The 22,996-nt window shown below is 34.1% G+C and overlaps 1 protein-coding gene across 3 annotated transcripts in view; it reads right to left on the bottom strand.

The window, feature by feature from the left end:
* Positions 1-22,996, bottom strand: part of rgs12b (regulator of G protein signaling 12b) — a 74,098-nt gene that overhangs the window by 37,472 nt on the left and 13,630 nt on the right. For all 3 annotated transcript variants that reach the window (XM_066720103.1, XM_066720101.1, XM_066720102.1), the window contains exon 3: positions 16,905-17,024. In XM_066720103.1, the coding sequence (XP_066576200.1) occupies positions 16,905-17,024 (120 nt within the window). The remainder of the gene's footprint in view (positions 1-16,904; positions 17,025-22,996) is intronic.

Below are 22,996 nucleotides of genomic sequence, written 5' to 3' on the forward strand. Positions count from 1 at the left end.
ACATTACCAAGTTTACAGCTGAGCATGCATTTTAAACCAAAAGATATTACATCTCCAAAAAGAGACCTCTTTTAACCCAACTATCAAGTCATATTGACTTTTAATGTTAACCTTTTTGTTATGTATACAGGAAATCTCTTTTTCTTTTTCTAATTTATCTGCACACAGATCAGACGACAATCTTGACTAAGCCAACTGAGATTCAAATTGGAGTGTAAATGCAGCATTCATATATCATTTTGTTAATTACACGTATCCTTTTACACTGCTCTCCTCCACACTAATCCCTCCCACTCAGACAATAGAATGTGAGGCAGGGAACACAATAAACTGATTCTGAATGCAGGGTTCCCTCAGTGGTTTAGTACCTTGTCATGAAATGTGCTACATTATGTAAAGAGCCTGTGTAAAGGAAAAAGTCAGTCTCAGCAGTTGAGCAATCTCTTTGTCTCCTTCACTGAAGAATAGTTTTTCCACTGTAGATAGGTAAGTAGAAAGAGTGCCTGCTCCCTGTTGCAGAGGCTGGGGTTCAAATCCTGACTGAGTTATACAAAAGATCTTTTAAAATGCTTGCTTGCTTGTTTGGTGCATGAGCAAGTGCAATGGTTTTATCTGTGTGGAGGCAGGCTGTCTGCCCTCCTGGATGTCCCTCATACCAGATTTCACAGCTTGATATGGAAGAGTACAGTTGTGGTGAGGTCAGCGGCCTCTGCACTATAATCAGACCGAAACACCAGACACTCACAGATGAGAGGCATCACTTACATAAGAGTGGCAGTCATTATAAGACAGAGTCATACAATAGGGGGCACAATTCATAGGCTCCATTTTAAGAGAACAAAAATGGGCCGTAAAATAGAAAGTATGACACCCCGTCTTATAATCACTTCCAGACTATGAAAGATAACATACTGTATGGGCTTTTTTTTTTTTTTTTGCTTTGTGTAACAGAAAAGCTACCCACAATAAAACTGGATTTTACAGAAGTTGAAGTAGAAAGAATTAGCACACAAAAGGGCAAGATCAAACACTGTCTTTGTCCTTTTAAAGGGAATTTGGATACACAACCTCAGGATTGTGATCTGACCTTTTATCAGGTTGTCTCTATCTTTACCCTTTAGGCCACACTGCTTCCTCAAATCTTCCCAGAAGCAGTACACACCAACAGACAAATCCAACTCATCCAATTTTAATTCCTCACTTTCTGTTTCAGTTTCACAGAATGTTTTTTTTTTTTTTAAGAAAGCAGAATTCCCCTCATAAAAAAATCTTGTACTCTTACTGTAATACTTTAAGCCACAAAAATACAGACATGAATACCTTAAACTTGTTTTTACTACAGTTACAAGCAAATATATAGGCTTACACCATTCTAATAAACAAACAAATAAATTGGTTTCCATAATAAGAACAATATAGCCTATATGACTTTTAAAATAGTATTGCATCTTTTAAATTATGTATTTATGTATTTATTTACTTTATTATTATTTTTAATTTAGAAAGGCAAAGTAGTAAGCTGCTACACAGAGTTAACAGAAACGTCATTCTTCATATAACAGACCTTTGGACCACATTCATACTGCAGTAACTGTTTGCAAATACATTACAGAAGTATTTACCTTGAATACTTTAGTGAGAGGCTTCAGGAAAATAAAAACACAACAACAAATCCTGACAACTGCTGCCTCCTGTGCTGCTTTCGTGATTCAGATGAGATATGAATTGTGAACAGATTGAATAAGTTCCTTCTAGAAACCTTATAGCAAATGAGAAAGAAAGAACAACTGTAAAGTACTTGACCTTCATGAAATCTGCTCTATATACCAGACACATTTTACAGTTTCTCACAGTCCCACCAAATTTAGATACAGATTGCCCTATTGAAAATAATAATACAAAATACAAAATACAAAAAAAACAAAAAAAAAAACCACTTGGTATCCAGACAGACAAACATGACTTTGGCACAAATTATTTTAGGCCAGTTAAAAAATTCCCTTTGAGCATAACTGTAAGGCAAACAAAAGGGTGGGGTGACTGTGATAAGGTCTGCAACGGTACGTCAAATAACCCTATCTTAACAACACAAAGTCTGTATACTTTGACTCTAATACACACAGGGTTCGAATCCTGACTGAGTTATTTATACAAAGGGATTTTTAAAATGGGACCCGCTGCTCGCCTGCTTGGTGCATGAGCAAGTGTAATGGTCTGATCTGTGTGGAGGCAGGCTGTCTGCCCCTCAGACTACATTTCACAGCTTGCTATTTGATAGCTACAATAAACAAATTAGGTATTTATTTTGCAATTACTTGACAAAACTCATCTGAATTTAAATCACAAACATACATGTCTAAGTACCATTCTATCACATTGGTACATTTTTTTAATTACTGCTTCTGTTTTGTTGAAATATTGGATGCTTATCTGTGTTTATTGCACAGAAGCAATTCTTTACACTAACATTACTGTCTACGCCAAATCTACTCTTACTGTCTAGTAAGTATTCTCAAATGCAAAAGGGGGGAACAATGCAAACAATAACTTATATTGTAATACTGTAACATCTGTAAATCCACAGGGTGGCTCTGCAATACCACAACCTTTCATTCAATAAAAATGTGATCTTTAGATATTTATCTACATTCATGGACATGTGTTTTTAATAGAGGGTATTTTGAGAGAGAATAGCAAAAGTACTAATTACATGATATTATATCTGGCTCTGCTATGCATATTTATAAAAAATACCTATTCCTTAAGCAAAAAGATTAATGTAATGGTTTCTTTTTTTTCCACACAGATTGTTCCAATTTGTGGTAATATATCTAACTAAGGAGAAAAGATCTGAAATTAATCTGGTTGCACATTACAATTTGATTCTAAATATGGTTTTTCACTGGTAAAACATTTAGAAAACAAAATTGACCTACTAAAGCCAATATTTTGAAATTATTGATTGTAGTTGATTGTAAAAGCAACTTATTTTAGGAACTTTGCTTGCAATATAGTATGGTTCATAAAGACGTAACAACTAGTGTTTGTAAATAAGAACCATACAATTTTCCATTCACCCAACAGAAAACATACCAAATATCACATACATTAAGAATATGAAGCCGGTATATTTGTATTTTTAATCAGAACCCCAAGTACACTATGTAAAATATCTAAAAAGCTTAAACCATTCCAGAAAGGCCTAGTTTATCTGTCAACAGGGGAACAACTGGTATTCTTCTAATTGTGTTTAGAAGGTAAACTGTGTGCTAATTAAAACAAAAATCAACACATTAGGGTTATCCTCTTTTGTTACAGTAACCCAGAACTGAGAATGGTTGTGGACAAACATTTACATAGTCTTGGTTTGCTTTTATCCTTCTTAGAAACACAGAACAGTTAATGGCCAGTTACATTGAAATGTTTTGACTGTAGATTTTCATTCCAACACAGTAGCCTCATACTGCATGCAAATAAGAACTACTTTCCACGAGTATCCTGTTTAATCTTCTCAGTGTTTGCACATTTCTACAAATGTTATTCTGCAGCTGTATACAGCACTCCTTACATTTAATTTCAAGCACTAAATGAATTCCTCTCTTTGAAAGGGCTGGTCAATACAGCCCACATGCCTTCAGTATGAGTCAGCGAGGAACATCATTAAAGGTAATTCTGAACTGGCCAATCCTCCTGAACTGTCTGAGACTTTTCAAGAATTCCTTTATAGTACTTAAAAACTGTAACTGTTACTACATCTGCCATGCATATTGTGACTAAATGTATGCTTTATATATGTGTATTTCTGGAAATATAAAAATAATGATCACATTCTTTGAATACTTAAAATACTTAAAAGGGTCTAATATGGATTGTATGCTCCTAGACCTTGAGACTTAACTTTAATTTAACTGTACCACTTCTATTCTCAAGCTGTTAAAGATTCCAGGTAACCAAATACAAGGTGTGCTTTAGAAATGTGCAGGACCAGGTGCTAGGACTCAGGATCAGTCCCTGAGTTGACCTTAGAATGATGTTTTGTTTCAATTCAGTGTAGGGCTGTTTGATTTACTGCCAGAAGATGCAGCACAGATTTTTTATTGTTGGCACAGATAGATAAAATCCCTCAGAGCAGAAAAAGGAGGTTGCTGGGAGGAAACTGATCAAAAGATAGCAGCTTGTTTAGGCTTGCAACCACAGGCAGCTCAAAAGCACCGAATACTGCCTGGACGCCAATCAAGAAAACAATTATGACAGGACTTTCAAGCTATTAAAATTATAAACTTTTGAGGCAGGTTTATTTTAAAATGTATTTAATTAAAAGACAAATATAAGTGCCCCTAAATTGTGATTTTTAAAATATATTTTAAGGTAAGAAAATGTGAAAAGAATAAGTATTTTGTCAAATGTGTGTTATGTTTTGATGTTTAGTCTTTTTCTGTCCTTCAGTGGTGATTTTTAAGCATCTGAAAGGAAAACCATCACTGACACTGTACCCTAGCAACAGGTGTTGCTAGGGGTAGTAGACAGTGGTATAAGGCAAAAACAAATAGTGCAAATATCATCACTGTCAAAAAAAAAACATCTCACAGTGTTTGTACTTCAGCTAATTCCTCCTGTACTACTTAAATCCTCTGGATCCTCCAAGACTAGAATTCTGTGTGTGTGTGTGTGTGTGTGTGTGTATATATATTATATATACAAACACACACACACACACGTAGACTATATACAAGTACTGTATTTTGTGCTCTCTCTATATATATCTATATACACATAAATAAAATTATAATGTTTCCTCCTCCCCAGTTTTTACTGCAGTCTTTTCTTTTCAAATAATAGTCTCCTTAAAGCTTCACTAGCATCAGTAAAATCCTGCTTTTACAATCCAGGATGTAAGACCTCATATATTGTATAAACTTGTGCAAATTGGAATTTGTAAAATGTATTATGCTTTGAATTGCACTGTATTATGTCAATAGGAATTTAAAATGTTTTATGCCTTGCACTGCAGTGTATATTTGCACTTTGTATTGCACTTATATGTTGTAAGTCGCCCTGGATAAGGGCATCTGCCAATAAATAGTAATAATAATAATAATAATAATAATAATAATAATAATTATTATTATTATTATAATTATCATCATCATCATCATCATCATCATCATCATCATATGATCAAATGACCTCCTGGTATGTGGGTAATGACCAGAAAGTCAAATAATGATAGGTGATAGCCTTCAGCTACATAACAGTGAGCAGGCTTAGTAACACTAGATAAAACTGGATAACAATTAAGTAAAATAGGATAGATTATCATTTTCTTCACTTACAAGACAACATTCAAACGACTGTACCAATAACAATATAGCCATTAGTACAGAATATTTGTGTAAAGAATAAATTAAACACTTTCAACAGTACAGATGTGTCATAGATCATATTCTGTGTATGAAATACCATGACAAGCTGTCGATTTTCAACACCTGTGTCCACACAAAATCACAATCCAGCTGAAGGAATTTAGTATATGTTTCAGATCTCAGGTCTGAACAAGAAAGGCTTTTGAACTCAGTAACATACATCTGAAATATTCAAACTGATTAAGCAGATTTTGCAGTGGAAAAATAGTCACTTGCTGTCATTCAATTAACAAAATGAAGGTTTCAGACCATATCAAAGTGTCAAATGATTCCTTGATCTACAGAGTGTTACCTCCTGCTTAAGGACAACGTTTGAGCCATGAATTGTTTACCAACAATAGAAATATGATCGTGGTTTCCTCACTGCGTCCTGCCCGTTTCCTTCTCAAAGACTACCCTCTGCTGTTTACTAACAGTAAAATAATGCTATTTATTAATTATTTGTTTTTGCTTTACAGCTACAATATGCATTTAATATAATCTCTGCATCTGATTTTGAAAATGTCAAGGACAAAATATGTTAAATTTCTCACACTGAATAAAATATTATTTTACAATAAAACTAAAGGAAGAATTGAACTGAAGAATCAATTATAAGGAATAATTAATGAGTGGCATTCAAATGAAGAACTGCAGGGCATAACGTATTACAGAATGCTTGTTTGCACATCAAAAGTTAGATTAGGCTATTAAAAGCTGCCTCAAACTTATAATATGCACAATATATGTGTATCCTAATTTAAATGTGTTCCCTTTTATTACATGTAGTTAAACTCAGAATCCTTCATTAAGAATATATTCTATTGTCAGACAAACCGTAGACAGACTACAAGTAAATAAGGGGCTTAAGGACAAACAATTTGGAGTCAATAATTAACAGGGCATTTTGCAGGTCATTACATAATGAGGCTCTACACCTTGAAGGAATGGTGTGAATGGTGGGTTAATCAATTAACTCATGGGTGACAGACAGACGTGCTGTTCCAACAAGTTTCACAGCTATTTCAAAGCTGTTCTCCCTGGTTAAGAAAAAAAATGTAGCCTATACCTTTAAAAAAACAAAATGTCTAAAAACATAACTTCACTGAATGAACACAAACCACATAATACAGGGCCCCATAAAAACAATTTTGACTTTTCAAAATGAATTTTCTTAACAAAGTTAAAATGTATTTACTTCTGAAATGGGATTATTCTGTTTTAAAATACAAACAATTCATGATTGCTACTGAAAAAAGAACAATGACAATTTAGCAGAATGATACTGCGTTCAAAAATAAATGTGGCATTACCCAATGAAGAATAAAATTGATTTAATAGGGTTCTGATTATACAGTAGAAGATAAAATTAGAGTCTAGTCACAATCATTAACCTCCATACACAATTAATTCCTTTCCAGATAATACATGATGGTTATGTCATCAAATCTGAATTATAACAAATGTATGAAGACTGCAGTAAAGAAATTACAGTCAAAGTACATAACATACATATACCTTCTCATATTTCCTCCATTTCTCTACTCTCTACTAAAAAGGAAAATGAACAAAATAAATCTCAAGCGAACACTTACTCCATCAGAGTTGACACTTAAAGTTTGCTCCATGTATTGCAGTGTCTTTCCTCAGCACAGTATTATAGGGTTCTCCTTTGTAAACATATCCATTCGCAAGCACGACAATCTGTGTACAAACTGCCTGGTGTGAGCAGAGAAGCTACAGACCCCAGTTGTTGCTACAGTAGGTGTTCAAACAGCACCACTCTATCCTGCTCCCCTCCCTTCTCAACTCTCTCCGCCCAGCCTCCATGTAATTCCTATTCCGCCCACCGAGAAACCAATTGCTATGCCCCAGGCTCCCAAACATAGCTGCAGTGACATGCTCACTGCTGAATAGAGCAGAAGTCTCTGATTCATAGAGGGAAGGGAAAATATATTCCACTAGAGAGGAAGATGAAGCCCCTTTTTCTTTTCTTTTGTATTAGAAATTAGATTTAGATAGGATTAGAATATACTTTTTCTGAAGAATCAATGCATAGATTTGTATGCACTTTAGTATTCTACATTATAAACTGACAAGTCACTACACACTCCATCATTCCCTGGCATTCCTGAAGCAAAGAATACAATTTTAGCCACGCCAAGTTTTAAATGAGGCCATCCCAAACGTGAGGGGTATGCAGTTCTGCCAAAAATCTGGTTACCGGCAGAGCTATGAAGCATAGCATTCTTCAACATGTAGAAACATCGAGTTACCTGCAAGAAAATACCCCTTCTGGAATCAACAACCTGTGGAACAGTGAACGTGAAGAGGGATTTTAATTAAATCAAAGTGCAGTTTATTGTTTCAATACTTAAAGTGACAGGTCAATGCCAGAGGACAGGGGAAGCCATTCTCTGAGTCTCGGTGCTGGAAAAGTACTGCGTTTGACGATTCAAATCATAATCCAGCAGCCATGTTCTGAGGCACACCACAATACAATTACAGCTGAACACTCAAGCGTCCATCAACTGGAGTTTACTCAGGCCAAACAAGATTCTGTATACTGCACTGAAGGCTCATTTTAAAATTACTACTGCAAAACGAATCTCTTAACATACAGCACCTCACTAAAAGGGATATTAACATTTTGTGCACACGTGTGTAGACAAGCTTGCTGAATTTGTGTAGAAAATACTCTTATCTAGAAAAAGTAGCCATGGGGAGGTTTACTAAGCTAAAACAAAATAACCTTATTACCAAATTCTGTTTCTGAAAATGGCAAAATAGAAGTTTTTTTTTTAATTACATTTGGAGATACTTTTTTTAAGACTGACATGTTGTTAATAATAATAATAAAAATAATATTTTATATATATATTTTTATTTATTTATTTCATGTTATTAATAATTACAAAATACCCCAAAATACCCATCAGCTTCCATTTGGTTCCTTTGTTTAATAGTCTAGGTGGACATAACTGACAGTATTACCATATGTAACGAAGTTGTGTAAAACTTTGTTATTATTTCTGTCTATACAAACAAAGGAAAACAGTTACAACAATTAACAATGGCTGCCGCTTGTTTGTTTATAGGTGAAATTGCATAGACAAGTAAATTGCAACCATGTTGTCATGGCAACAATAATAGCAACCACGGTTTTAAAAAAAAAAAAGGCTCATAATTTATACATTATAAGCATTTCCAAGATTACCAAGTACATGTGGCAGATTATAATTCAAGTGTGAAGATGTTTTACATTTCATATAAATAACTGACAGCTTACACCTTTACCCTCATACATGGCAGTGTGTTAGCCATCCATAACAACACTTGTTGTTCACTGTTGCCACAATATTGCGTGTATGGAAATCTACAAATAACAATGTACCCTACACTATGAACACGTTAAGGCGACAAATTGTACAAGACAAATGCTTATTACACATGTGCAAATACTTCTGAGAATTTAACAAATCTGCTAAGCACAGCAGAGCTGAGTATTTACAAAAGATAGTTTCAGCTGAGAATGATCATTTTGAACATCAAGACAGAACTACATGTGCTAAAAAATTTTACCATCTGCTAATGAAGTACAAATACTGTTTACAACTTACTTTTTATACATGTTTACATCCTAGAATTAATGTGTACAAAATATGTTAATTACCATATATATAATATTATTATTTATAGTAGGCATATATTAAGGCTAGCTATCATTTTATTGGCTAGTAAGTACTTGCAAAGCAAGAATCAATTCCAGACATTCTGAACTGTTGTAAAAATGCCAAATATTGTATTCATGTTAATTCTTGTAAGTCTTCAAAAATAACTGCACAATGCAATTAAGTGTAATGTGTCTCACTTTGCTCTTTTTGGTTGACAAAAATAAAAAAGGCAGGAATTTTGTAACACACACCGGATATACTATTTCACCTTAATCTCTTATGTTTAGCATAAAACTATATTTTTTAAGTTTAATGTGTAACCGCAATCACAACAGTTAGGCATGTCTTCCTTCTTTATATGGCTGTTATGTCTTCACAATATGTCTACTACCACTTCAGTGCTGTTGATGCCTTAAACCTTTCAACACCGCCCTTCCCCTCTTTCCTGTGAGGTACCTGGAACAATGCGTAATTTCTGACAACCTTCTGGCAACTCATTAGCAAAGCCCCCAAGATCATATGAAAAGCACCTATTGATTAACATTTTTCAACTAGTTGTTTGCTTTTCAAGTATAATCAACCATCATCATCACTCGCTTTAGTTAAGAACATAAGAAAGTTTACAAACGAGAGGAGGCCATTCGACCCATCATGCTCGTTTGGTGTCCATTAATAACCAATTGATCCAAGGATACTATCCAGTCTATTTTTAAATGTTCCCAAATTTTCAGCATCTACCACATTGCTGGGGAGTTCGTTCCAGATAGTGACGACCCTCTGTGTGAAGAAGCGTCTCCTGTTTTCCCGTTTTGAATGCCTTGAAGCCCAATTTCCATTTGTGTTGCTTTATCTTGTATTACTTTACTATTTACCTGAACTGCATTATGCTGTATTCTACTTGCCAATTTTGCATTATCTAATAGTTTTGTTGCATCGGCATTTGTCGATTGTGAGTTGCCTTGGATAAAGGCGCTGGGCACATATGCAAAAAAAAAAAAAAAAAAGAAAGAAAGAAAGGAATAAATATATATTTTTTGTAGTTAATCATAATATTTAAACCTTTACCAAAATATGATTCATCATTCATTTCCATAACAAAGTCAAAATAACACAAAGTTTGTTATGTTACCATAATACAGTTCTGCCCCTACATGTTAAAGCTAAGCAGACTGCCATTACCCTAAAAAGAGGACCACATTTTTTCCCTTCTCAATTAAGTCCTGATTTGGTTAAAAAAATAGCTAATATTATGCAATACAATACATTTTGCAGCAGACAAACACCCATCTACAGAGCCTCAAGCTGTAACAAGATGTTCTGTAACTCTCTGAAAAACTGAAATACATAGTTATTTATCTTAATCTGCTGAAGGACAGAATGACACAACTATCTGATTCCACCTCATGATGACTTTACCTGTGGCTGTCCCCATGGTGGTGGTGATGGGAGGAATGGGGGGTGGGGAGAGTAGTTGAGTGCAAGACTTCTACAGGGCTGGATGTGAGATTTTCATTTTAAAGCAATCTGTTGTCATCTAATAAGGTTGATATTAAATGAGCTCATATTTTATAATACTCTTTTTGCTACACAATAAATATAATGTGACATTATATGCTTCAGTATACTGTATGACTTTATTTGCTTTATACTGCAGTTCAATATAGGCAATTATGTCCTTTTCTGTTGGATGTAAATGATACTTAAATGTATGCTGACATTCTAAACTAGAAAATCCACACTGGTTCTTTTACTTTGACTTTAGTGCTTATGTACTGTGGATCTCCTGAAGGGAGTCTCTTTTTCCAGGCATCTTTTGTTTTGTTCACTTATAATTTGCTATTAGGCTACGTCTGCAAAACTTGCAGAACCAAACTTCCCATAATAGTCCTATATATACAATAAAATAAATATGAAGGTCAGAAAATAAGACCTCGTGGTACTCCACAAGCAAGTTACGTTCATAATGAAATATAGCCATTTATGGTGACTTGCATTCACTGGTCCATGCTGCCAATTTTCCATTCCTCAAACCACTGGTATCTCATGACTCCATACCCAAGATATTTACCTCAAATTAATATTTTTTGGTATTTTATATTTTTACGTATAGCATTCATAATATCCTTGTCTGCCATTTACACCAAGAATGGCAAGCAAAGCAAAACGAAATGAAAAAACGACAACCTGTCACATCATTAAAGATCTTTAGTGTGGTTTTCTGGAGCAGCACCAATAGCACATGTTTTTTGCTTGTACTGTATTGAATACAATGCCAAATATGTCACCTTGTTTATCAGAATCACTATTTTTTTAAAATATGTAAATATGCAAGAATATGGTAAATATGGTAAGAAAAGAACAAAACATCAATGAAAATTATTTAGGTACCAAAGCTGTCTAATTGCAGAGCAAAAAACTAAAAACTAATATAAAGAAACAGAGACTGTATGAAGATTAGGCTAGTTAATAGAGGATAGAAAGTATTCAGTAAGAAACATCTTCCAATGAAAATAACTGTACTGTAGTTCTCAAAATGGAGTTGGTCTGCAGAACAGTTCAGTCTAATAACACATTTCTGTGAGCTCATAAGCGCACAATGGACACCAATATGTAAAACGTTATTCTGTCTCATCACTTTAGTATCAAATTGCCGCTTCAGTGCTAAACTAACTTGACAGTCAAAAATGTTCAGCTACCAATGAAGATAACACACAAATATACTAAGATACATACATTTCCTGGATACATATGACTACATTTCTGTGGACAACACAGCCAATGCAAAAAGCAAGGTACCTGAACCTTTTCTTGTTTGACATTCTGTATGGATATGTGCAAAAACAAAAATCTGTGCAAGGCAGCAATTAGTTTCTGTGTGGTGAAATCCTAAGCTGGTGCTAATGAGAGTGCTGTCAGCACATTGCTCATCAGTGCTCATTACACTGGCAAGTAAATAAAAGCCCCCACAAAATCACAAAGCATGCATTGTTAATAGATTTTGCTAAAATGCTATTTGGAAAACAAAGTTGAAGGGAAGGGAAAGGTTAAAACTTTTCCACTGAAACCTCAAACAAGAATGTAGTAAAATACTGTAACTAAGTCCCCTATTGTTTATAAATATGAAATAATTGTAACATATATACATTTATGGTGTGAATGTTTATTAAATGACCAGCATACTTTTACAAATATTCAAACAACTTAATGAAGGCACATTGAGAAATCTTCAAAAATGAATACTGTAAATAAATGACTAGAATTAAAAACAAATTACAAACACAAACTTTCCAATTAATAAACATTATGACAACATAAAAGGTTTAAGCAAATAGCTTTTCTCCTGGCAGAATTAAAACTGAATTTATTATAGACATCCTTTCAATTAATTTAACAAAACAATGAATGACCTGCAGTTCAGCTGCATTTTTCTAAGACAATTACTTCAGATCAGAATATGAAGAACAGTAATTCATAAATTGTATGATCTCATCTGCCTTTTTCTGACCTTCTCCTGATTTTTTCCTGCGTCTGTAACACACCCAGACAGAAGTGTTTTAAATTGAAAGATACAGAGGTACATCCAATTTACCAAGCTGCCTTCAGTTTTAACACAGGAAGCACTGACAGTCACAGGCTGATGCTTCCTACAGCCCTCCTCTCTAACAAAACCAGATATTTTATTTTTAAAAGCCCTGTTGTAGTGAACATCTGCTTTAATTTAGTTTTTCTGTTTCTTTACTAAAATTGTGAATATTTGAGACTCGGAATCTCCATCTTAAAACAGACAGCAAGAATTTAATTATACTTTGTTTATGTTTGCATCTAAATGAAGGAAACATTTCTCCTTTGATCTTATCAAAAAGCCAAAACATTTATACTTTCTTTGAAATGCTCCCCGAATAATTATTCTTTGACAGAACAGTTTGCTTTAAAATGTCAGTATGGTGCTGAACAATAAACGATGCAGTTTATAACAATTAGTAATCCACTTTAATACAAAAACAATAAAAAAACATTGTAACATTCTCATCACCTCACATCTCTTCTTCACTAACTTCCTGTCTAAATTCTTCCACTTTAATGAAAATGTTATTTTACTTGGACTTGACTGATTTATTTTAATCTCCAGCACAAAGTACCAGCAACAGAATCTGACTGAAATGTAAGAAAATGGATGTTGATTTGTAGGTGCACTGCCAATTACATAAAGATCTTTGTGTAGGTGTTCAACAGTGCAGCAAGTGTTCCTATTTGTTTCAATGGAGATAATGAAGTGTTGCTGTAGAGACAATCGTTGCTCTGGAAGTTGGCAATAATACATTTGTGCACTGAACTCCAAACTTTTTTCATCTGCCTATATGCTACACTCAAGCAAATATGTAATAACATGTTTCTTTGGCAAGATGTCTAAAAGTGTTTTATAACAAAAGAATAATTGACAATTTCATCTTTTATATACTTGTAATGGCCCATTATGTTTCTTCATATCTGAACCCGTTTTGCAACAGGCAATTATTAATCAGCTTAGCTCACCACTTGAGCACGTACCAAACCCCAGCCAACTGTGTCCCAACTATTCGGAATCCTCAGTCAGCATACAATTACAATAACGTCTGTGGGTCAAATGAAATTTTAAGTACTCCAAAAAACATTATTTTATGTAGCTTTAACTTAAATGTATGTTAAAAAAAATAAATGACTGGGGCATACAAATCTTTCTGAATGGGTCCATGTAGAAGCAGGTGCTTAGCTTTCAATGTAGAATGTAACACCGTCAAGAAAAAGGAGGCATCCTACAGTGTAAGACAACGTATCTGAACACGGCAAACTCGGCTAGAACTAATAATTGAAAAAACACACAGATGACAGAAGTAGAAAACATGGAAAATACAGTTAAAAAATGTAAAGAGGATATTGCTCTTCTAATGACTCATCATCAGACAATACATTGCACTGCCGAACAAACCAACACTGCCGTGGCTGAATTACATGACAAGCACCATCTGTTCATATAGGCTAAATACCAGAAAGGAGGATGAGAAAATCCACCAGATATTACTAACCTTGAAGATACATTCTACTATATAAGGGCACATTTACTTATGAAAGGAGTTCACAAATCTTCAGCATTTTATTTATACAATTAATTATCCTCACATGAACTTATAATCAGAAGTATCAGAGTTGTCATTTTAAATTACAGTAAATAATAACAATAAATAATAAATCTGTACATCACCATCTTTTAAGTGTGTGTTGCATAGGCCAAATATACTAACAAAATATATAGGCTATATTTAAAAGTTCAGGTTATTTAATTGTTCAAAAAAACAATCATTTCTTTTACCATTTTTTCATCCTGAATTCAAATTTTACTAATATTTATATTTATATATCTAAGTATATTAGTCTTTGATCATAACATCAAACATTTTCCTGTGGCTTGTATCATGTTTAGGTTACACTGTAATGTTATCTTCCATGATGTGTTTTTCAGAACTGTGTAAGTCATATATTCAGAAATTAAGTATTTTAATATCAGTATGGTATGCCTTAAATCTGGTCTTGCAATTAGGGCTGCAACGGTTAGTCAACTTAGTCGACTTATTCGACTAGTAAAATACGTCGCCATTGAATAGTCATTTAGCTACGTTGACTCTAAGCCGTTCTTATTATTATAATTGATCTTAGCCCTTTCGCCTAATATCATTGGCCCGTATTCCTATCTCTGTGTGAGAACAACGGTTTCATTCCCAACAGCAGTAGATGGCAGTAATGCATCACTTGGTTTATCATCCACCTGTATACGCCTTACTGCAAAAATATCTGAACCTGCACATCGCAGCCAGACACCGCACAAATCAAAACTCGGGAGAAAGCATTGAAACTGTGGGAGTATATATAAGAGAGAAAGAATGATAAACGTACAGTGCTTTGTGGACTGTGTAAATCCGAATTAGCTTTCCAAAAGAGCACATACAACAAGCTTGAGCACTTGAAACAAAACGCATGGTAAGTTTTTGCAACGTTGCTAGTAATGTGTAACTGTGGTGTTAATTATGAAAATGCGCTGACGAAAGTGTTGTATTTGCTGTAAGGTTTTCTCTCATGCTAATCTATGCAAAAGTCTACATCCAAAATTCGACATTGAATTTGACATACCTATACATGCACGTAATTCTACATCTGTCTTCAATCGTGGTGCACGGAGATGCAATTTTCCAAAGGTACAGAATAACTTAAAAGTGACTTTTGAATACAAGCACACACTAGAATTTCTAAGTTAAAATCAATTGGTTTCTCGCCAATGCTTGTGCTACCGACAGTCGCAGCATCGAACAAATGAATTGATTTAAGACACGTGGATTATGTGCATGTCAAATTCTATGCAGAATTTTGGATATAGACTTTTGAAACGTATGTAGGCTCTGGACGCTATGGAGGACTGAGCATTTAACCACTTCAATGGCATGATGTAGGCACGCACATCAAATGAAAACTCTCAGTACCATGTAGTTTCATGTCGTTCCCAAAGCCAGTGATGATACTGTAGAATGTGAATTGAAAGCCGGGGACGGCAATCATGCCTGGTTTTATCCAACGCATGTTGTTTAGAGCCTCCATGTACCTGAGCACGTCTAGAAGTCTTCTGTCTATTGTGGCAATCCATTCACCTTTTACAAGTATATAAATACACTTTTATATTATAATTGCTAGTTTTATTATTAGCTGTACTTGATTAGTTGTAGTTTATGTCGTTTTTACCAAAAGCTATACAGTGCTGTGCCGAGAGACATTCAGAAAACAGTGCTGAATAGAAGGCAATGAAGCAGCGTTTGCGGCAGCCACATCTGCGCGGAGCCTGTAGCGCATCTGTAGCACTGCCTTCCAAGCTTATTTTATTGAACATTTCAATACATTGCACAGAGCAAGCCGCCGATGACACAGGTTTTGATAGATGGAGTTTTAGTTGATATTTACTGTTCATTGTTATTTACAGTGTTTCAGTGTATTTTCATTTGCATTTCAGTGTATTGTTTATTTTCATGTAAGTTCTAGTGTATTGCGTATTATTAGTGTTTCAGTGTATTGTGTATTCTTTTTATTCTCATTTTAGTGTTTATTGTTATTACAAAAGTTTATTATTTATTATAAAGTATAATATTGTTTTTTTTTTTTTTTTTAACTCATACTTAACTCTTTACTGAACCTGGACATGTAGTACATAAAGGGGTAATGAAAAACACAATTTGGTAATTTTTTTGTATTTCAATCTTCATATATTTACATTTTAAAGCAATTTCAGGCATTTAAATCATTATTATAATTATTTTCTAAATCTGGTACCTGGGAAGGGTTTTCATCTGGAGTTGAAGTGATTAAATGTAATGTAAAATGAATAGTCCTCCTCAGGGCAATCAGAGCCCTGTAGTTCGGCGAACTCGAGAATACGATGCCATGTTGGCATCAGGACCCCATAAGAATGCATTGATAATAAAACAATGTTTTTGTTGTTGTGATTATTCGAATAATCGGTCATTTTATTTATAGAATAATCGATTATTATATTAAATCGATAGCTGCAGCCCTACTTGCAATAAAGGGAAACATGAATTCTAAAACCCTCTCAGAGATTCTAAAATATGACCTAACCACACAATCAGTTCACAATGGCATTACCAATTAAATGACTTACCCACAAAAGTGTTGCAGCCTCATCTTTGGCCTAGATAGTATACCCATTTATTTAACCACTACACCACTGGATATACACACACAGACATCACACTATTCTTGAAATGACAAAGCATTCAAACAAGAGACCTACCTCAAGATCATCCAAGGATCGTGCCAGACTGAAGCGTTTAGATCTTCCGAATGACCTTCTGCCAGATGATCTCTGAGAAACCTGTGGAAACCCCACAGAGATCCCTCGAAATTTTGAGCTCTGTTCAAAAATATAAAAAAGACAAAGAAAAGTGAATTCCCAAAAGATGGCTAAATATGTAGCATAGTATAATTTTAATATGTTCAGGTTTCTTGTTCATATAAGTGGACATTATTATTAATTTACATCCATTAAATACTAGTCAACCAAATCTTATGATTTATTTTTTTGTATTTAAATGGTATTTTACACTATTACTTGAGATCTAAAGGTTCAGTTTGAATTTGATATAAAGCATAAACTATTAAGAGTAAGCAAATTGATATAAATATTTAATGAGTTATATACAATGGCTTTATGCCTGAGCTAAGCATGGCATACAATCTGTCACTGTACTAGCTAGACCTCAGCCAGACCATGAAGCCCAATTATACCAGGGAACAGAACACAGGCCCTGCCTCCACACTTCTTATCCCTTTAAGAGATTCGCAAGTTCAGAATTTTAAATCTGGGCTCAAGAACGGCTGTTTTAACATTTAAGGAATCTGCAAAAAACGTTTTCATTAACGCGTCTGATTTTCTGAATGATGTCATTCTGGTGGATGTGGAGATTACATTTTTGTGTTCGGATACAAAATGGAGTTCTGCAGCAGTTACTGTCAAAACAAGTCCTCTGATTAGAGCGATAATTCCAAAATCAATGGCAACATGATTTATATAACGATTCCCTCAGACAGCAAAGGAAGTAGCATGCAGGAAAGCCAAAATAGCACCACCTCCACTATCAAAGCAATAGCTACCATTCTGCCAACTGCTATGGCAAGCCAAGAAAAAGAGTCCATGTGGCAGGTATGACTCAGTCACTTTAATGGAAGTTCATCCTGGTATGTTTCTTCCAGATGAATTATGTTTGTGCAAGCATAATTGGTAACAGACTTTCAATGGTAAAAATAATTCTGTCAATGGACGAATAGGACAACCAGCCATGTGGCAGGTAGGCTATGATGAGGCCATTTTTCAGAATGAACCCCAAATCAAACTGCTTAACCATGCATGTCACATTGTGGGGCGGTATCCATAACAACATAGCTACAGAGGCTTTATTTATTTATTTATTTATTTATTCATTTATTGCAATATTTCAGTGAATACAGTGACCAAACATAATATCAGTGCTGCAAACTATGCTTTCTTTTCTCCTTGCTCACAGTGTTTTACTCAGCAAAACCTACTATATTTTTAGAAACATCTAATTATACTAAATGGAAGCAGACTATAACTCTCACTGCTACATAATGTAAACGCTTGACTTGCATTTTTTTTTTTTTAAAGGTAAGTAAAAGTCTGAAGTCTTATTTTTTTCTGAACACATTTTCAAAGCTACAATTTGAATGTTCATTTCCCTTTCAACTTCCCCTTAATCTTGCCATCTTACTCCTACGTCAAAAGAAGATAATAAACCTATTTTGCCAGTAGCCCTACTATTAAAATGATGGGTGAAGCTTTATGTTTCACGGCTGGAATATAAAAGAATTACAAGTAATTACTATGGTATCAAGCGGGTAGTACCCAGTAATTTTCTTTGTTTCCTGCACAAAATTGTCCTTGTTCAGAACAGATGCGGGCTAAAAACAGAGACTATTCCAGTTTTGCATTCCATACATTGTTTCTTAGTTTCCAAATACAATAATAAAAACAAAAATTTCCCCCAAGGCAAACAGATTATTTTGTTTGCTTGATTATATAAAACAAGTGTTTCAAATTTGGCAAGATTGAGCTTCTGAACTGTCAAAGGTGTTACTTCCAGTTTCAGGATTAGCTGATACAGTTTAAACATTCAGGTATGAGGTATTGTTTGTTTTTTGTTTAGTCTTTTCTTGTGGTTGTAATTGTTTGTTTAATAGGTTACAGCACCTATTTGTTAGTGGTGTCAGTGAACTCCAAAATGAAAGGGATATCTTATTAGAAATCTTTCAATATTCAATATTTAACACACTTTATTTCTCCCTGTTACATGTTAGACTTCTGCAGCTTTTCTTAACAAGAATCATCTAAAAAAGTTTATAACATGAAGAAAACGGCTGAATTAGAATTTACACTATCCCCCCTCCGCCCCACCACCAAAAAAATCCAAACAACTAAAAAATCATACAAATGCAAATCCACTGCATGCAGTAATCAGACAAAAATGTATTTGTATATTGTTGAATTTACTAATATATATAATGAAAAAACTGGTTTGACGTTTTATTTTCTGCAGTCTCTGTAGTATATATATATATCTTTTTTTTCATTTGGAAAGATCAGGACTTCTTTGACGTTCTAGATGTCACATAGATTACCAGTAAAGCATTGTGGTCCAACGCAAAGTATTTTACTGTCTAAGCTAACAATAACAAACTATTATCTCTTTTACAGAGTGGGACTGGAATTGAGGTCACTAGAGCTGAGAGTACAATTTCCTTTACTCCTTTTTGATAACAGAGTTATCCCAGCATCTCTATTGCTCAGTGCTTGGTTATCCAGTATCCAGTAGTGACTGAAACAGTGAAGACACAGAAAATGCCTCTCTAGAAACTGAAATGATCTTAGCAAAATACCCTGTAGGGTAGAAGTCTATTTTTAATATTTTAATTTGTACTATTTTCACAGCCAAATTGAAAGGCAATTTATTGTAAGTGAAACTGCAATAATTCCAATTAGTTATTCTTCATAGATACTTATATAGACATTTATGTATGAACTATATTATTGTAGACTGCTATAAATTAGTACCATCTTTAATGCTCTAGGCATCCCCCTCCCCATTTCTCTCAATATATTAACATACAAACTTCAAAAAAATGTACACTGGCAGCATCAGTTAGGGTAAACTATTTTTTTTTAAACTATATTTGCTTATATGATTTCTTTGTGTTCAGTTTGGAAACCCAGGAGGATTAACTAATGTTTATTTTATATGCCAGACTATACATTAATCTTATAAAAATTGTGATGGCTACAACATTAAGCAGAGCCAAAAAGCTATTTCTGGTAGGTCATTTCAACTGTTATTTTAAGAATCAATATAGGCTATCTCGTGTGACTGGTAGTGACTGCCTATACTGTACAATAAACAATCCAGTGGGAGTGCCCTGCCACTTCTGTCTGAACACAATTTTAAGACATGTATGGGAGGTTAACAAAATATGACACTGTATCATGAAAATAAATAATTTATATCACCATCAGCCTATATCAATCCACTGCTGAATGAAGGCCTCACCAAGATGTTTCCACTTGCTTCAATCTACAGCTGACTGCAAAGTTTATGATTTCATCTTTCCATCTTTTATGTGGTCATCTTCAAGGCTCTTCTCATCTCTTGGGATTCATTCAATAGGTTCCTTTATCCATCTTTGATCTGTTCTTCTTGCAATGTATCAAACCAATTGCCTTTTCAACAATTTCACTCTTTCAATGATATCACATATTTTGGTTTGTTCTAGGATCCATTCATTTATTTTTCTATCTCTTCTTGTTATTTCAAGCATACATCTTTCCATAATCCTTTGCGTCATCCAAAGTTTCTGCATAATTTTTCATTAAGTGACCGTGTTTTACAGCCATAAGTCAGCACTGGTATTATGCATTGATCAAATACTTTTCTCTTCAGTTAAATTGGTAGATTTCCTCTAAAAAGCATGCGGTTTCTTCAAACATCATTTTTACTCTTCTTTTCATTTCTTCCAAAATATCTCCTTCGGTGATGACTTGTTGTCCAAAGGTAGACATAATTTTTGACTTCTCTGAGTATCCATTGATCCGTAAAAATTTTCTTAGATTTAACAAAGATGTTAAACATTACTTATATTTTATTCAGGTTAATTTTAAGTCCAGGTGTCTTGCTTGCGTCTGAGAGTTCATGAAATTAAACCTGCAGGTGTTTTTTGCAAATATGAAAATGCCATCAGTAAATCATGTTTTTCAAATAACCTCTGTTTAATTTAATTTAATTTAATCTTGATTCCTTTATCTTCCCAGTCCAAAGTCTTGAACACATCTTCAAGAGTCGCCAAGAAGAGTTTGAGTCGTATATAGGTTATATAAGTTTCCTCATTGTTTTGATTTCTAAGCTCTTATGACTAAGTTTGTCAACTGAGCCAAGGCACAGAGGAAGTACACATTCTCTCATCTTTCCAATTCTTCTCATACAACTTGTATATGAACCATCATGTTAGATCTTATTCTGAATTTTGCTTGTTGTCTTGGTTGGGTCCAGTGTGTCTTAAAAGCGATGTGTTAATATCTTTGTAAATACCAAATATAGGGAAAGTATCTAGTAGTGGGTTAGGCTATTTAATTCCTAGTAGCAAAGAGGTTAATATTAGGTTAATATCCATGTGAAATGGAGGCAGATTAAAGATTTAATTTCATATAATTTTTTTACTAAGTTAATTTGAATCAAACCACGGCTTTAATCTGATGACTTCCTTATGCAAATGAAACCCTGAAAGTTAATCAAATTATTCAGATTCCTACTTACGAAAGAGGCATTTTTTCATTTAGTAACATAATCAGATGCTTTTCCGTGTTGCTTAGTTACTGCACGGGTTCGTCTGTAGTAGGCGGTGCACGTATTCTGGCTTGCTTAAGTGCTTCAATAGGGTCATCTTGTTGTTTGACAGCTTCAGTACTGTGCCAAGCTCTAGTGCACTAATCTGTCAACTGATCAGCCTACAAAATATAAAGTCATGTCTCCTGGTTAAGTGTCAATGTGAAAGTACCACAAGTAGCCATCATTTATCTGCAGTTTGTCTTTAGCTATCAAAATAATCAAACATATAAGTAATCCACAGGCTGTATTAATAGTGTACTGTTCCTTTGTCAACACTACAACATCTGAAATGATTTTTTCCCAGCAAATTAAGTTTCTCCAGAAAGTGAGAAATTTGTATGAGTCTTATTAATGTGCTTTTAATATTTATCTGCTACAATTTATTCATTTAACATTTAACATTTATCAAACGGATGACACAGATATTAACATAACCAAGCCATTACTTTTGTTGTTTTTACTGTATTTAAGGTCACCCATTTTAGATAACATTCGAACTTGGCATCCAACACCACTTTTGTTACTGATATGTCTCTACCCAATGATTTTTTAAATCAAGACGTTCACTGTAGAAACTTCATTTGGCCAACATTTTTATAGATTTATTAAAAATGTAAATTGTCACACTACTGTAACATCAAAGAATAAGCAACATTTTATATTAATCTATCTTCACAGTTGAAAAACACTTGCATACTTTGTTTACATAAATATGGAGACTATGGTATGAAACAATAAACACCATACAGATTGTATTCCAAAACTGGCCCTAGAAATGCTGGAGCATGATTATACCACATATTGGATGTATGGTACTGCCTGTAATTCATGGAATATTACTTTTTTTTTACCCCTTACCGCAAAGTACATGCCTGGGCAAGACTAGTGTTGAGGAATTTACATTTCAATGCATCAGAAAATGAAAACGCTTGAGTTTTTTTTTTTTTTTCTTAAACCATTAAATAGTAAAATACTTTATAATGACGCAAATAAAGAAAAACTGCCTCTAGTAATAAATACATTATTAAACCTAAATCTGACACACTGTTATAGCCTATGTGTTATTAAGATATGCCTAGAAAGACATTTCTACCTTATATTCACTATAACATATTCAGTACAGTTTTGTAATTAAAGACACAAACATACAAAAAACATTCCTGAATTTAAAATCTAATTATACATCTACTTAATCACAGGGCAGAGGTCTGCATTCCTTACAGAGTCTTTTTCAAGGTTCAAAGCAAAATGTGCTGATTGAAGGGAACACTTTCACTGAGAGCAGCTTTCTACAACAAAACAGAGACATCTAGTGGTTGTTCACAAAAGTAACAATTATAATTGTCCTTGCAGTGTTTCACAACCATTTAAGCTCAAGGCACACCTACTTAACTTTAAAATTTCCTGAGGGATACCAGCCCCTCCTGCCTGCACA

This window comes from Amia ocellicauda, chromosome 13 (assembly GCF_036373705.1).
Source record: "Amia ocellicauda isolate fAmiCal2 chromosome 13, fAmiCal2.hap1, whole genome shotgun sequence".
Lineage (NCBI taxonomy): Eukaryota > Metazoa > Chordata > Actinopteri > Amiiformes > Amiidae > Amia > Amia ocellicauda.